We start from the raw sequence: 15,676 nt of genomic DNA, 5'->3' as shown, positions 1-15,676 counted from the left end.
TTTGAACATGGGGCTCATGCACATGCACAATGCCCTCTCCACCTTGCAATATCCAAAAATTTTCTTTAAGAGGTGGGCCAAAAAGTAGCATCCATAAAAGCACCTTTGACACAGAAGACTCACACCACATTCAGAGCTCACCCGTGCCACTCTCATATACTGAATGATTAATTCAAATCCTAATTTATGCTATATGGCCATAGATGTGCATGATGGAATCCCCCCTAACTTCCGTTTCTTTCTTTTCTTTTTTTTGTTTCTTTGTTGTGAAACCTGTCCTTCCCCAGGAAGTGCTAGCCGACGTGCAGCTGGCCTCTCTTCACAGATGAGCCAACACGTGTTTCCACTTCTGCAGCTCAGCTGGATTGAGGCGCAAGGAGGACACACTAGGGTCACGCAATGAAAGAAAATGGCAAAACAAGCGACCCTCCCTAACTGTGCCTACCTTTAGCTGCAAGCTAATGTTCTCAGTTGTCTGTACTGCCACCCGTAGCTTGTTACCCACAAAGCCTTGCTTTTTGTTAGCTGCTGTTGCCTCTTGGACAGTACATCAAAACAACCAAGAATGTTTAGTTGTTTATTTTCCCTGTTGATGATGAAAGCCATAATTGTAACACTACGCTCCTCCACCAACCCTGACTCACCAGTGACAAAAATGACATGGCTTTTTTCCCCCCAAAAGTAAAATATAACATGTAAATAATGACCAAAAATAAATAAATCATAACAAACCCCTTCCTGAGAGCTTTGAGAATGAACAAACACAAAACCAGAAATGCAGATTTATGTAGTTCTCACTTCTTTCAAAAGTTGCACATAAGCATCAACTTTCAAGACATTAGAATCTCTTTAGAAACTGTCACAAGTGTATTACGTTTATTATCACACACACACACACACACAATTATATTTATGTATGTGTATATATGCAGTACATTTATGTATATGTTTACATACATATATAGAAAATACAAAGATTGTATAATACACATTTACAGTTTACCCATACCTTAATGGGTGTGGTGTGCAAGCTTTAGATGCAAAGCACATGAACAGCATTTGATACAATTGACATTTTTGTGTTAATAATCATTTGCAATTGTGTTGAACATTAAGGGAGATTCTAGTTGGATGATACTTTCTTTTGAAAGTATTTCTGCAAAAGCTTTTTACCTTTGTAGGAAAGAGTGGTTCCTTAACCTACTGAGCTGGGACAGTTTCATTCACTATGAGCATGCTCTATGACTTGAAACCAACTCCAAAAAACACTCCACCAACCAAATCCCAGGTCCCTGACCAACCATCTCCCAACTGGCTGCTAACACTTAAATCCGAAACAGCAACCACACAGACCCCTTCCCCTCCCCCTCCCCGCACGCATGTACACATACAGTTCTGCTCCCCTCCTTCTTCCAGTGCATTCTGGGGCTTTTTGTTAATCAAAGAGCACAGTCTATTTCCCATGATGCACTACACCAACTTGAGCATGCTCTGTGCATTGAATGAAAGATGAAGTCCAGATTGGCTGTAATAGTTTCTTTAAGTAAAGATTAAAGTCAGCATATTGCTGGCCCAAATTTGTGGGGGACGGAAAAAAAGAAGTCAAATTATTTTTCCAATTAAAAAATATAAATATATATATATATATATATCTATATAAAAGAAACTGCTGTTGTGTGCATGTCTGTTGGTTTGTTTGTGTGTTTGTTGAGTGTGTGTGTGTGTTTATTTATTAAATAATATAAATGTAAATGTGTCTTTCTGTTATCTATATGTATGCATGTGTTTAAACTTATTATTTGCCCGCATGGAAATACCTAATGCTAAATGCAAGTAGTATCACCACAGTGGCTCCAGATTCATCCACCTCAGTGAAACAAAACAAAATGAATTAGATAATAGTGTCATGCTTTCCAACTGCAAAATAGATACATTTTAGTTCAGTTTATACAGTATGTACTATAAATATATAATAGAAAGCTGAAATTATAAGAACATAGTGATAGATAAAAAAGCAAATGAATGTAGTGAGATGGAGCCTGATGTGTAGGATACTGCAGTCTGCACGTGTCCAAAGCTAAGACCAAACCTGCCTGGAAAGTTGTAAATGAACGACTTTATGACTGTTTCAATATTGTTGAACTAGACCAAGAAAGCTGTGCATCCTAAGACAGAGTGTAATATGGCAAAGCTATGTCACACTCTTCAATGAGGCCTGTGGCACAACAGTAAATGAAACTCCCCCACAAAGTTTATACTGTGTAAGTATTGTGGTCCAGCAAAGTGTATTCAGAGATACCATTTGTTTTAATGTACTGGCACCACGCAGAGGAAATCTTGGTTTTAAACACATTGAATAAGGGAACTGTGCGCTTAGCTGTGACACCGCACTACACAAGGAAGGTACTTCAGCACTCGTGCAGCCCACCCTGCACCTAACGGCTTTCCAGGCAGCGTCAGGATTACAGTCCTCTCCAGGAGATACCTGCCCCCAACTGCATGGATGTTCTACTGCCACTCTGTTCGGCTTCAGTTGTCTTCATTGTTCATGCATTCAACACACTGTTGTCTGTTTTAGTTTGCTTTTTTGCATTTTGTATCTGTCATGTCTTCCCAAGAAATGAGAATAAAAAAGTGTCTGAAGGCATCATGTCTCCAAAAGCGGGGGCAGTCGGGGAGGGGGGGGGTTTGTTGAAACCTTTACAGATTTGACAGGGTAAAATGATTGAAGCTGGCGTTATAGTTGCAGCCACTTCAGCAGATTCTATGGATCCTAGAGAAAGCAGCGCTTTCCAAAAAAAAAATAAAAAAATTATTTTATATATATATATATATATACATATTTTTAATATATTTTGATTTATCCAAGCTCCCACCTCCACCCCTGCTTTAAGCAATGAATGCTGACTCATAAGGAACAGAATTCAAACTGAAGCTTGCAGTTTGCATCATTTAGAACTACATTTTTCAGAAATTATTCTTATTCTGCCCTGGCATCTTGCGTCAGGATGCTTCTTAATTTCAGGCCATATAATAGACTAGTGCCCTGTAGTATAACAGATTTGACCCTCTTCTACTGTTATACCCTCTTTCCTTCGCACCTCTCATGATTCTTCAGAACAGACAAAAAAAAAAATGACTAAGGATTTATTGTTTAAAACACAAGCTGCATGTAGCACTCCTTTTTTCTTTATTTGAAACATCTTTATCATTTGAGACACATGACCTTTGGTTGCATTTTCGGCTTTCTCTCTTTTTCTTTTTTCTTCTTCCTCAATTCTCTCTATCTCTCTGAACATCTAAATGTCAGACACTCAGCCTGGCTAGCGACTGCATGGATCGAGCTGTGCCTCAAGGATAATTTGGCTGCCTATGTGCATGTCGCTGCATTTCTTTGTTTCTCTTCTATCGCTGCTTTTCTAGATTTTGGAATTAAAAAAAAAAAAAAATGATCCATAAAGACTTTTGCATTTCTATTTTTTTTTTTTCAATGGGCTTGGATTGATGCACGGGTACTCATTGTATTCTTACCCGCAGATCCCTGTAAAGAGGATTCTGTCGTTTCTAAGTATTTGCAAGCAGAGGCAGTCAAGGTGACCTGAACAGGTGGACTATTTCTTAAAGGTGGACCAAACTATATATTTTTTTTTTTCCTTTTCACTGCCCATTTGTTACTGGGGAGGGGGGGATGAACAGTAGCACTGGGAAAAGAAGAAGAATGATGAAAGTATAATGCTCATAAAAAGAAAAAAATACTCACATGCAAAACCCTGAAGGATATGAAGACAGTCGAGTTGTGTTTTTTCTTTTTTCTTTTTTTTCTGAGCTCACGTTCACTTGTTTTGAAACTGGCTCCAGATGAGGCAAAAAGGATGACCATACCAACAAAAAAAGAAAAGGACACACAGTAGATGTGAGCAACAGCAATGGACTCACCATCTGAAAGACTAGAAGACTCCTATCTGTTCATTTAGCATGAATTGCATGATATATTATCAGGAAAAACCTGTAATTGTAATGATTATCTTTAAGAAAAAAATATATATTTTCTTTCCAGAGCTCCTTTTACATACATTCAATGTAGCTAAAATGTATCACAGTATAAAATTGTACTTTTTATTTATTTATTTTGAAACTGATTGCTTTCACTCTGTTTTTGTATAGAAAATATACTGTACAAAAGTGACAGTTTTTAAGACAAGTGTGCAATCAGACCAGTCATCGGTCATATTGACCCTCATATAGGCTTAAAAAAAATCAGATGAACAAGGGACAAAAAGCAGAGATTAGCAAGTTGCGTCTGTGTAGTTTTAATGATTCTTTTAGATCTGTTTCCGTTGGCATGCTTGTGACTATGGACCTGATAATACCCAGCTGGGCTAACTTTAAATATATTTTTTAATTTTGCTCTGTTTTCTGTTGTAATTTATTGGTGTATAGATCCAGTGTGAAGACCCTACTACAGTTACAACGTTGTTCATATCACTTAATAAGTATGGACTTTTAACAGTGTTATTTTTAAACAACAGAAAATGAACAGAAAATTTAGGAATAAATACAAATACATAAATAGATAAATAAAACAACAAGATCGACATCTGAGAAAGAAGACAAGCAGATCTGGGACTAGCAGTATGAAACCCCAGAGGGATCCATACATGTCTCTCTGGACCTTTAAAGCAAGATTTAACAGCATTGTATGCAATTTAGTACTTCTGAAATAAGCAAATGCATGCAAAATGTTATGCAAAAAATAAATACATTAAAAGTAAACAAATACATAAATAATTAAAAGAAAGAAGGAAATAAAAGTTCTAGCATGAAATAAATTTTGTATGAAACCTGTGCTGGTGGTGATGTCTTTTTTCAGTGGCTCGGGCATTGTTTCACCTGATCGATGCCCAGCTTATGTCTCTGTGCAGTAAATCATTTTTAAAGTGATATGTTTAACATACCAGAGCTTTGCAGTTACTCTTAACTTAAGGAGCCAAACAAAGGTTATTGAACCTATCATGAGGGAAGAGCAGCCTTACAAGGCTAGCATGCTGGACAGCTTTAAAGGTGTTTCAAAATCCATTTCCAAAGCCCATTCAAGGTTGTGGTAGCAGGGGAATGGCTGAATAACCTGACGTGGGTGCCCTCTAACTCAGCTATAGGCACTTTTCACATGATCATATGGCTTTAGTCCATTGGAGCATGTCCATGCGATCACTGGGAGAATTCACAAGCAATGCACCTTGGTTGGGATTTAAACTGCTGCTGTCCATGTATGAGGTCAGTCAGAGTCAAGATTTAAAATAAATAATAATAAGGTACTTGGTTTTCAAACTCTTAAATACCAGTACCTAACTTTTTTTTTTTTTAATAGTTTCCCCACATATTCATCTTGCTATTGTATGAAAATGATGGCAGGAAGCAGTCACGTGCGCTTTATTAGCAGTCCTTAATACAAATTATTAGTGAAATATAGGTACTTTCATTTTTTCAGTGAGGAACTTTTTTTTCTACTTTCCTGAAATTTTAGTGTCATATATAAATTAAAAAGTAAATGTGCAAACCATGACTTGCTTTACAAGGAAAATGAGTTTCAATAAATTAATTTTTAATTATGGCAATTTCATTTGAATAAGAGCACTATGAGAAATGATTGAGTATGCCATAACTAATAGAAAAATAACTCCTGTGATTAAAAAGAATATGAATAATGAAACAAGGTTTAGTCTGTTCACTAATTCTCCGTGATAGGGTAGCAATCTCTCCATGGCTGCTTTCTGCCTTACTGATCCTGTGGGTCAGGCTCTGGCATGTGAATCGCTTGGCACATTTGGTGTAGGAGTTGACTGAAGATCATGTTACAGTCTCAATTGAACAAATATGTGACGTATTCTATTGTCTAAACTTAAATAGTCTGCCGTACGTATTATTTTGTCTTTTTACTGTTGCCTTTACAGTATAAACCACTCTTAAATCAGTATCCAGCATAGAATTTCAGCACATGTAGCATGTGGGAAAACCAGAAGTGATGGGGAAACCCATTCAGCTGGGCACTGCCTTTCAATTCGTAGTCACCTACCTGCTGGAAAATATAATCAGTTCAAGATCTGAAGGATCCCAAAATGCTACTCTCTACCACACTACTTTGTACATCATTCTAGGTACTGTATCAATACTGTGCTGTGTGAAGAAAACATTTCAAATATTTGTGGAAAATTTAGTTTAACCAGCTTCAATATGTGCCCCATTGTTCAAGTTAAAAAACTAATTTTTAAACTAACAGCTAGAATTCACTGTTATTAAAAATAAAAGTGAATAATTATCTCGAATGCTTCAGTAATGTCTCCTGTTAACTGCTTCTTACATTCAAAAGTTTTAGCTTTTCACTGGTCTCTCTAGCAGATTGATAATTTTTTTTATCAAACAGACCAGGACTGCACACAGAATTCCAGGCGAGGCTTACGTGATGATGTGTTGCACGTTGATTAGAGCATGCAAGTAAGACATTTACTCTATACATGACAGTAATGACTCCATACTGTATAAACTAGCACATTGTATAGCCTAAGAATAACATCACTTGATTTGTACTTAACAAATAACCCAATATGGTATTAGCCTTTTATTGCTTCTGAACAACTGTCTAGTGTCAGCTCCCTCCATAGTTATATTTAATACTTTTACTTACTAGATACAACGAATGTATTTACATTAAACTTCCTCTGCTACATATAATATTATTATTAGCTGTTATAGTGGTAATAATAGTAGTAGTGGCAGTAGTAGTACTGTAACATGTACAGTGAAATTGTTACTTGCACCATGATAAACAATTTGCCCAATTCTGAATTCTGGCCATATCCATTTGTAATGACTTGGCTGACTTTTGGGTAGTTAAGTGTTACACTTCATCTACAGATTTAACCAGTTTGTTACTTATATTTTATCTAGATAATGTATAGTATTTAAAATGATCAAACACACTCCTCTAACTAATTCTTCAGGGGCACAACTTTTAACTTTGCCTAAATCAGGAGAAAGTTTCTTGCAGCATATCTCTTTGCTTGCTTAAAGTCGCGACCATTTTTGCACCGCTTTTGGTGATTTGTTTGGTTTCATCTTATTTAATCTAAGCAGTACTTCTCCCTCTACAATTTCCAAATCAGTCAGTTCGTACCTGGTAGTCTCTTTTATATCTGAGAGATTATCTGCTTCCTCAGATGTGAAGACCTCAGAAAAATGTGAGTTTAGAGCATCTGCTTTTTCACCGTCTTTATCTTTTAATTCTCCTTTACTATTCTTGATGTACTTCACCTCCTCCTTGACTTTTCTTTTACTAAAATAGTGAAAGAATCTCTTTAGTCATCTTATGCTTTACCTGCTATAATCCTCCCTAACTGCCTTTTAGCTTCCCTAATATCCTTCTTAGTGGTTGCCCTCACGTTCTCATATGCCCTGTTGTTTTCCTCTAGGGGGAACTAACTCCCTGGTTGGAATGAGTTCTTCTTTAATTGTGGTGTCTTAAGTAACCTGAACCTAAATAGATATATTATAAACAGGCGATATCCCTCTCTTAGTGATACGGCAGTAAGAAATCACATAAGAGAAAATAACTTTGCTTTCTTTAATGATGGTTTACGCGGCATAACTGACGAGGAAGCCATGACAAGCCCATGTGTAGAGTCTGCCATTTTCGTCACTGCATTGGAAGGATTTTCAGGATCAGATGACATCATCTCCCATCCGCCCCTTGGCTTCAAAGGTGTGCCAGGCAGTGTTCCAAGGTTTTGTACCCTTTCTTTATGTGCAGACCTCTATTTAGGTAAATCATACCACTCCAAACAAGGAAAAGAAGATCCAATGTCATGCAGACTCTGCCACATAGAAATAGTACAATGCCCATTTTCGTAGTTGTTCCTTTCTTGTCTTCTAATGCTTGCCTAGCAGCTCTAAATGATGAGCCCCTGTGTGCTAAATCTGGCCTTGTGTTAGCTGTACATGTGAGAAGAAGCAGATTTATAAAATATTTTTTGTACGGAGCACAGTGACATATTAAACATATAAACTTATTACACCTGTGACTCACATTGGAGTTATTTGTCTTCTACGCCTTTAGAAGCTGTTTTTTCCTTTGCAGCTTCTTTTTGAACTCCTTAATGAACCCAACTGCAGAGTTTCTTTTAAATTTCCTTATAATTCTAAATTTAGTTATATACTTGTCCTGCATTACATGTCTAACATTTTTAAACTTATTCCACTGCTCCTCAGCCATCTACACATTTTAAACCTTATCCAACTCCATCCTTCTTAGACTTTAACGCATCTGCTGAAAATTTGCCCTACCAAAATTAAACTTAACAGATTTAGTCTTTGCATCCAAGCTCTTCCAAAACCCTGAGAACTGTGTTATGCTATGGTCACAACAGTGGTTCAATCACCCCTACACCCTATTCTATCCTAATTATTACAAAATACTAAATCTAGACAGACTTCCCCCCACATTGGTGCTTTAACATAGTGAGTAATAGTGAGTTAAAAAACAGTCACTGATTACGTCTAAAAACCCCTGCTCTTGTGCTCCATTACTTGCAAAGTTAGCCCAGTTAATATTCATGTAATTAGAGTCCCCCATGACTAAAATATCGCACTATAAACCTGCCTTTTTAATGTTAGCAAAAAGATGTGCATTAAAATTACTATCTGCATTGGGTGGTCTAAAATAAGACCTCTTTCACTAATGCAATAATCCGTGGACAGGGAGCCAATCTATTGCAGGGTGAACACACTCAAACACAAGCACATGTGACACAGACACACACTGGGGCCAATTAATCTTGCCATTCTATACAAATAACAAACCAAGTGATTATGAAACAATTAAAAGGATTATGTGTTGGAGTATCCAGCTTCCTGAACTTGCCATATAGCCCAGAGGCTGAAACCCACTGCCAAGGTTAGCCAGCCTGCTCTTACTGTAATCAGGCTGGGCTTTGGGCTACTGGATTTGCAACAGATGACACCAATAGAGATGCCTACAGAGAATTCCAGGGTTGATTCTGTTAGCTGCTAAAGAAAACAAAGAATAAATCTAGAATATTAGGAGGACAGTATGAAACATAGGAATAGTTATTGAGTTAACAAAAAGAAAGGGCTAGTGATGAGGGTTCTCTGGACACCTATGAAGCTAAGTGTGCACGCTCCATTTCTACAGGCAGGAGTTTGCAGATGGTGGGATGGGGGAGTCAGGTTCAGGCTAAAAAATAACTTCACTCACCATGTAGTGTGACCCAGTGCTGAGCATTATGTGGATTACTGCTGAAATAATAAAAATAAAAATCCTTGACATGCAAGTGTCAGCTCAGGCCCCTTTTTAATAATATGGTCAGATTCACTGAAGCCAGAAAACTGTCTCATCACTGAACATGATTAACATGCAGCAGAAGAGACCTTGTTTTAGTTCTATGATCATGGGGTCTTGTAGTTTTCGGCACAGGAACTTCCACTGCCACTACATACTCTCATTCTCCTATAATGTAGTGTTGCCATGGAAACAGGCTGGTGCAGAGGGTAGGAAAATCTCTCTCTCCCCCCCCCCCCCCCACCCCCAAACACAGCAAGCTCAGAACAGAAAAGCAAACTCTCTTACTGCAGCCCCTCAAACACAAGGGAAAGGGGGGTGACAACTACAGCTTTGAGACAGGCATGGCAATTGGCTAAGGTGGGGCAGACAGGACAGGAAAGAAAAGTGAATAAATGCCATTCATCCAAAATACACAAACCTTACCAAGAAGGAACAAACGTGACTCACTTGTAAGCAAATCAGCCAATGATATGGCGCCTCCATGAAGCAGAGGTCCAAAGAAAAGAAAACATTCATCTTTGGAGTATTTCTTTTAAAGGAAAAAGATCTCCGAACACATACACACACACACACACACATCTGAAATCATTAAAGACGTGGAAGACAGTTGACAAGTTTTCATATCTGGCCAAACTAGAAATATGCTGAGATGCCTATCATAAGTCTTTGTGAAATCATAATAACTACTTGTAAGCCATCAGGCTTTACTGTCCACCAGCTTCACATATTGATTGTTGAACATCTTGCCAGTTTTTAGGAGAGTGCTTGTGGACCTTCATTTTTAAATTAGGCAAAAGGATTTGAATGGGGTTGACACTCTGACTAGACATTCACCTCGTCACGCTGGATCCACTTGAGTATTTCGTTGACCCTATGCTTGGATCGATCTCCCTGGTGAAAATTTAATCTCAAAAAGATTTCTGTGTTTTTAGCAGATTGGAGCTCTGTCTCTGTCTATTTGCAAGGGCTGTAAAAAGTTGTGCAGGGGTTGCGTACAACAGCAATGACACCGTCCCCCTATGATATCTAAGGGGCCGTGAGTGGGTTGTGCCGCAACACAGCACTTTCAGTTCGGACCAAGAAACAAAAGAAGGTTCAGCTGACCATAGAAACCTTTCCCATAATGTTTTTTTGGATATTTCTAATGCTTTTGGGCTAATTGTGAAAAAAAGAAAGATTCTTAATTGCTAAAAATATTCTGAATGAGCCTTCCCTCTGTATTGTAAAAATTATAATGTAAAGAAGAGCTAAAACAACACTGGCCCAGTTTTAGTGTCAAATCAATTTTATATTCTTAAGGCAGCTCAGTGTATGCAGTCAAGGGGGCTCGCTGGCCACTCTTCTTCGAAGACTAGTTTAGAGTTTTACAAATTGTTATTCTAAGGTAGGTCTGAAAACTGGCAGCATTGGGGGTGCAGCACCACGGAGCTGGACTGAATTCTCACCACGACTAGGCTGTTTGTCCACAGATCTTTTGCCTTTTCTCACACCTCCTAAAACGTGAATTGGTGACTCTAAACTGGCCCAGTGGCAGCGAGTGTCGGTGTGTACATGAATGTGTGTTGTAACAAAGCTGATTTCTGTTTAGGGAGGACTGCTACTCGCATGAGCAACCTTTAGAGAAAAGAGAGATGGTTACAATATGAATGGACTGATGTTTAAAAATAAAAGTGAAAATTTCAGGCTGTACAATGATGAAATTTAAAAAAGTGCTAATTCATTACAATATCTTGTCACTTTTTGCGGAAATTAAACTTAAAGGAATCATAACTTTTTTAATATCTGGGCCTTTTATAATAAGTACAAGAGCCAATATATACAGTATGTTACTCACATAAGATATGTTTAAATAACCATCAGCTACCCTGCATTGACAAGGAAACCCAATTAACCTCAACAGCCATCTTACTTCACGTTTAGAATGGTCTGTAAGTCCCACCATCGAAAACCGTACCTGCCAGTACAGAGGATAATAAATCTACACCCAGTCTAAACAGTGATTAGTTGCACAAGCTAAACTAAGTGTGACCTGACCGAGGCAAACACAAGTTTGTTATTAGGGAAAAGAACATACAAAGCGTTATGATGAGAGCAGGCCATTCAGCCAGTGTAGCTCAGCAGTTCCTATTAAACTCAATTTTGTAAAGTACCACGGAATCACAAAATGAAGTTCTCAGAGAGCTGCTATGTACTACACTTCCTGCTTCACTGTGTGAAGAAAACTGTTTCTGACAAATTTACTCCTGATCTGCTTCCATCTGTGTCCAATGTTTTAGTCAAAGCTGATATGTACACTCCTAATTTTAAACATATTAATACTGTTCTCCAGTCCTTTTCCTCATAGCTCATACCTCTCAGTCCTGGAATCAGGAATCGGATAGCCCCGCTTGACATTGTGCTATATAATGTAACATCTTTGATGTAGATAGTGACAACACCATGGTGACTTCTGAGCTTTTCTGATGAGTATGTTCCCACTTCAGATGCCCAGTATTCAATATTTTTAGCTGCTATGTGTAAACTATCTCAATTACTTACGTTGATCTTCATGTGTCAGGTGCACAAGAAAGAAATTTACTGATTCTTTAAAATGCGTGAATCGACCTAGCTCAGTGTCAAAACTATACTTTCTGGCAACATTTCTGTGGAGGTCAAGTATACTGTGCATCACTTAAACCGAACAGCAGCCATAACGCCAATCCTCGAGGGACCTCAGATTTACCATCTCCAGCAGCAAACTCATTACTTCATGTCTTTAAGCCAGTTTTACCCCCATCTGCATACTGCGCTTCCTTAGTTTGATGACTGCCCTCTCATGTGCTATATTATCGAAGGTTCTTTGAAAATCAACATTAATAATTCATATGCCACCCTCTGATCAGATGCATTTTAATTTGCTTTTTTGTAGACTTCTTCATAGTTAGTGAGACACGATCTTCCTTCTCGAAGCCCACGTTGACTGCTCACCTGTACACTTGTACTGTATGCTCGGCCTATTCTTTTTTAATGTGGTGGTACACATTAATATAACTGGTGTGTTTTTTTTCTGTTATATGAATGTATAACATTTGCTAACTTCTCATCTTTAGAAATTACCTCAGTATGCATTAATTCCCCATGAACGTGTTAAGAACATTTAACAATCAGCAGCTTTCTTGAGTGCTCTTGAGGAAATGTTTTCTGGTCCTGGTGATTTATTTGATTTTGGCTTTTACAATCCTGATCTCTAAAATCATTTAGTATCTTCTTTTTTATAGTCCTTGTAGTGACCAGGGGCCTCATGCATAACGCCATGCGTAGAATTCACACTATAACATGACGTAAGCACAAAAGCTGAAATGTGCTTACGCACAAAAAAATCCAGATGCAGGAATCTGTGCGTACTCCAACTTCCACGTTTTTCCGTTCCATAAATCCTGGTCAGCGTGAAAAGTAACGCATGTGCTGTCCCGCCCCAATTCCTCCCAGAATTACGCCTCTTTGAATATGCAAATCAATATTAATAGCCCTTAAGCTCAGCGTTCTGTGAAGAGACAATGGCAAAACCACGGGGGAAAATAGAACAATTTCAGCACATACCAAGTGGAGGCAAAGAAAAACGTACTATTTGTTGGTTTAAACAGTGGTATAAACAAGAACAGGAAGCTGATCGAGTGACATAGCGTGTTGGAGAAACTCGAAAGCTCAAGTTCACAAAGTCGCACAGTGCCTGAAATAAAAAAGAAGTTGTCAGATATCAAAGTTGCCATGAAAAGGAGAGTCGTAGCCCACCGTCTGAGTGTCATATGAAAGCTTATTACGGTACAGAGAAAAAAAAAGGACACTGTGGGAAAAAAGAGCGAAATGTCAACTTTAATCTCGAAATTTCCACTTTAATCATGTAGTTTATTTGGTCATTAAAGTAGAACATCATAAACATAATCTTAAAATTGTTTAATTTACTAGTTTCTCAAATCCCATCGTAACTAAAGTAGTACGTTAAATGCTTTTTTTTGTATTTGATGTTCTATGTGCTCTATGTGTGTGAATCACTATGTACTTCTTAAATCGTCTTTCTCTTCCTCCAACAGTACACAGAATCCATTACATTCAAGATATTACAGCTCTCTGAATAATTAAAATACTGAGATGTATAAGTTATATAATTTTCATGATGATTGGAATGAAAGCATGTTATTAAACATGGGAACACGGTGGCGCAGTGATTGTTCATGTCTCACACAAGATGCTGCTGCGCCATGCGCGACCTTCGATGAAATAATTTATTGTAACAGTACTGTCTGTTTCAAATGTACTAACCTCCAATTCCTGTCCTTACTTTTCTTTCCCCAAATACCCAATCGTCACACAATCTGCTCTGTAATAGACGTTAAGCCATCTGTGAGCTTACAACGACGATTCTTCAAAACTTTTAAGGAACATTGAAATATCTTCATAGTACGTGTTTAATTATTCTATCCATCTATTCTTGCAGTGTCGCGCCAGCCTCAGCAAATATACAGCGGCAAGCAGGAACAATACGTGAACTTGCTAGCGCTGCAGCACCATATCCTCACATGTTTAATTATTAAAAATACAGATTATTTAAATGAAGTTAAAGTTTTATCTGTATTAAACAGGGAGACACAGAAAAACAGGAACTTTTGAAATGCGTAGTGGCAGCCATGTACAGTTGGCAGCACTGCTGAACAGGGATCTTGAGCTGTAAACAATCTCACAATTTAGTAATCAATTGCAAGGCAATCAATGGCAGCTGTGCGAGAATTGTTCGGTAACCGTGTTACCTCAAGATTCGGTGACATTCCCTGGCCCTCAAGATCACCGGATTTGTCCGTTTGTGATTTTTTCTTGTGGGGCTACCTTAAGAGTCGGGTCTACACGACTTGGCCAAGGACATTGAATGAATTGAAACAAAGATTTCAAGATGAAATTCGTGGTATCCCAGCTGAGATGTTTCAGCGATCAATAGGGCACCTCAACAGCAGATTGGAAGAATGCATACGTACAGGAGGACGCCATCTACAGGACGTAATTTTCAGACATTGATAATTTGGATTACTGTTTCTTAAAAGGCAAGTTGTAGTGGTTCAATTGCTGTCAATAAATTTTTTTGTTGGGTTTCTTCTATTTTTGTTGGGTTTTTCAAAAGTTCCCGTTTTTCTGTGTCACCCTGTATAATCAACATATTTTGCTGCATTTTATCTTAAAAATGATATCATCATCATATGTAAATATACACTTTATAAAGTGGCGCAGGTTGTGCAATATTATAACTGTAATGCAAGTTTACAGTTGGGTAATTCTACTTATAAGTACAAACAGTTCTACAAGGAGCAATTGATTGAGTGCATTTAGTGCGTTTATAGTTCTTGGGGTGAAACTGTTTTTGAACCGCGAGGTCAGTACAGGAAAGGCTTTGAAACATTTTGCCATGGCTGAGGCAGCGTGTGCTTGATGCTGTATCCCAATAATTCTCTCTCCGATCAGCTGCTGCTGTGATTCTCCACTCAGATACAGTGATATAAATACTCCGAGTGGTGCAGTGAGAGTAATATGGAAAAAATTATCCGCTGTGGCAACCCCTAACGGAAACAGCTGAAAGAAGAAAAAGAAGAAGAAGAAGATGGTGCAGTGAGAGTAACAACGCTAAAGCAGTTATGGTATTTGGAATACTATGGCTATTCCCTGGACCATTATATTGTTACTGGTTAATTACAATCAGATGCATTACACCAATAAACAATATGCAGTTAGTTTCAGTGTATTTATAAAGCCACGTCAGGAATGTGAATCTAAGAAATAAAGGGTAACCACACAGGAACAGTAGCACTGCTTTGACGCTGGGTGCCGCCAGTCTCCAAAACCGAGTGGAGAACTTACATACGACGGGGTATGAGGTACCATGGAAATGTGTGTGGCTTTACGCCAAGTTTAGGTTTTATTAATCGCGATTTGAACGTGGAAACGTTCTTATGCAACATTTCTGTGTGTACACAACGTTTATACATGAGGCTCCAGGACATTTCCAACTTCAAGAGTGAATGTAAATTAAGAGCTTTTGCTTAACTTTTTTGTATGTTTTGCATATTTCCTACACCCAGAGTTACTGGGTATCAGAATATCCATTTCTAAATGTGTACTTTTTAAAAAAAAACTAATGCTACAAAATTACCCGAAGCAAAATGTGTAACAGTGTACTGCAACAAAGAGGGAATAATGCAAAGGTAATTACTATTTAAGAAGATGCGTGTTATAAAAGTAAATTGCCCCTTGCCTCTCCACTACTGCATTAGAATAGAAATACATTGTTATACCTCAAAA

At 38.0% G+C, this 15,676-nt stretch overlaps 1 protein-coding gene across 2 annotated transcripts in view; it reads left to right on the top strand.

The window, feature by feature from the left end:
• Nucleotides 1-4,407, top strand: part of LOC120529492 (potassium voltage-gated channel subfamily C member 1) — a 203,494-nt gene extending 199,087 nt beyond the window's left edge. For both annotated transcript variants that reach the window (XM_039753358.1, XM_039753348.1), the window contains one exon: nucleotides 3,538-4,407. In XM_039753358.1, coding sequence (XP_039609292.1) covers nucleotides 3,538-3,602 — 65 coding nt within the window. In that variant the 3' untranslated portion in view covers nucleotides 3,603-4,407. The remainder of the gene's footprint in view (nucleotides 1-3,537) is intronic.
• Nucleotides 4,408-15,676: the final 11,269 nt, after the last annotated feature.

Source organism: Polypterus senegalus, chromosome 1 (genome assembly GCF_016835505.1).
Source record: "Polypterus senegalus isolate Bchr_013 chromosome 1, ASM1683550v1, whole genome shotgun sequence".
NCBI classification, from domain to species: Eukaryota; Metazoa; Chordata; class Cladistia; order Polypteriformes; family Polypteridae; genus Polypterus; species Polypterus senegalus.
This window is presented reverse-complemented; position numbering and strand designations above follow the sequence as displayed.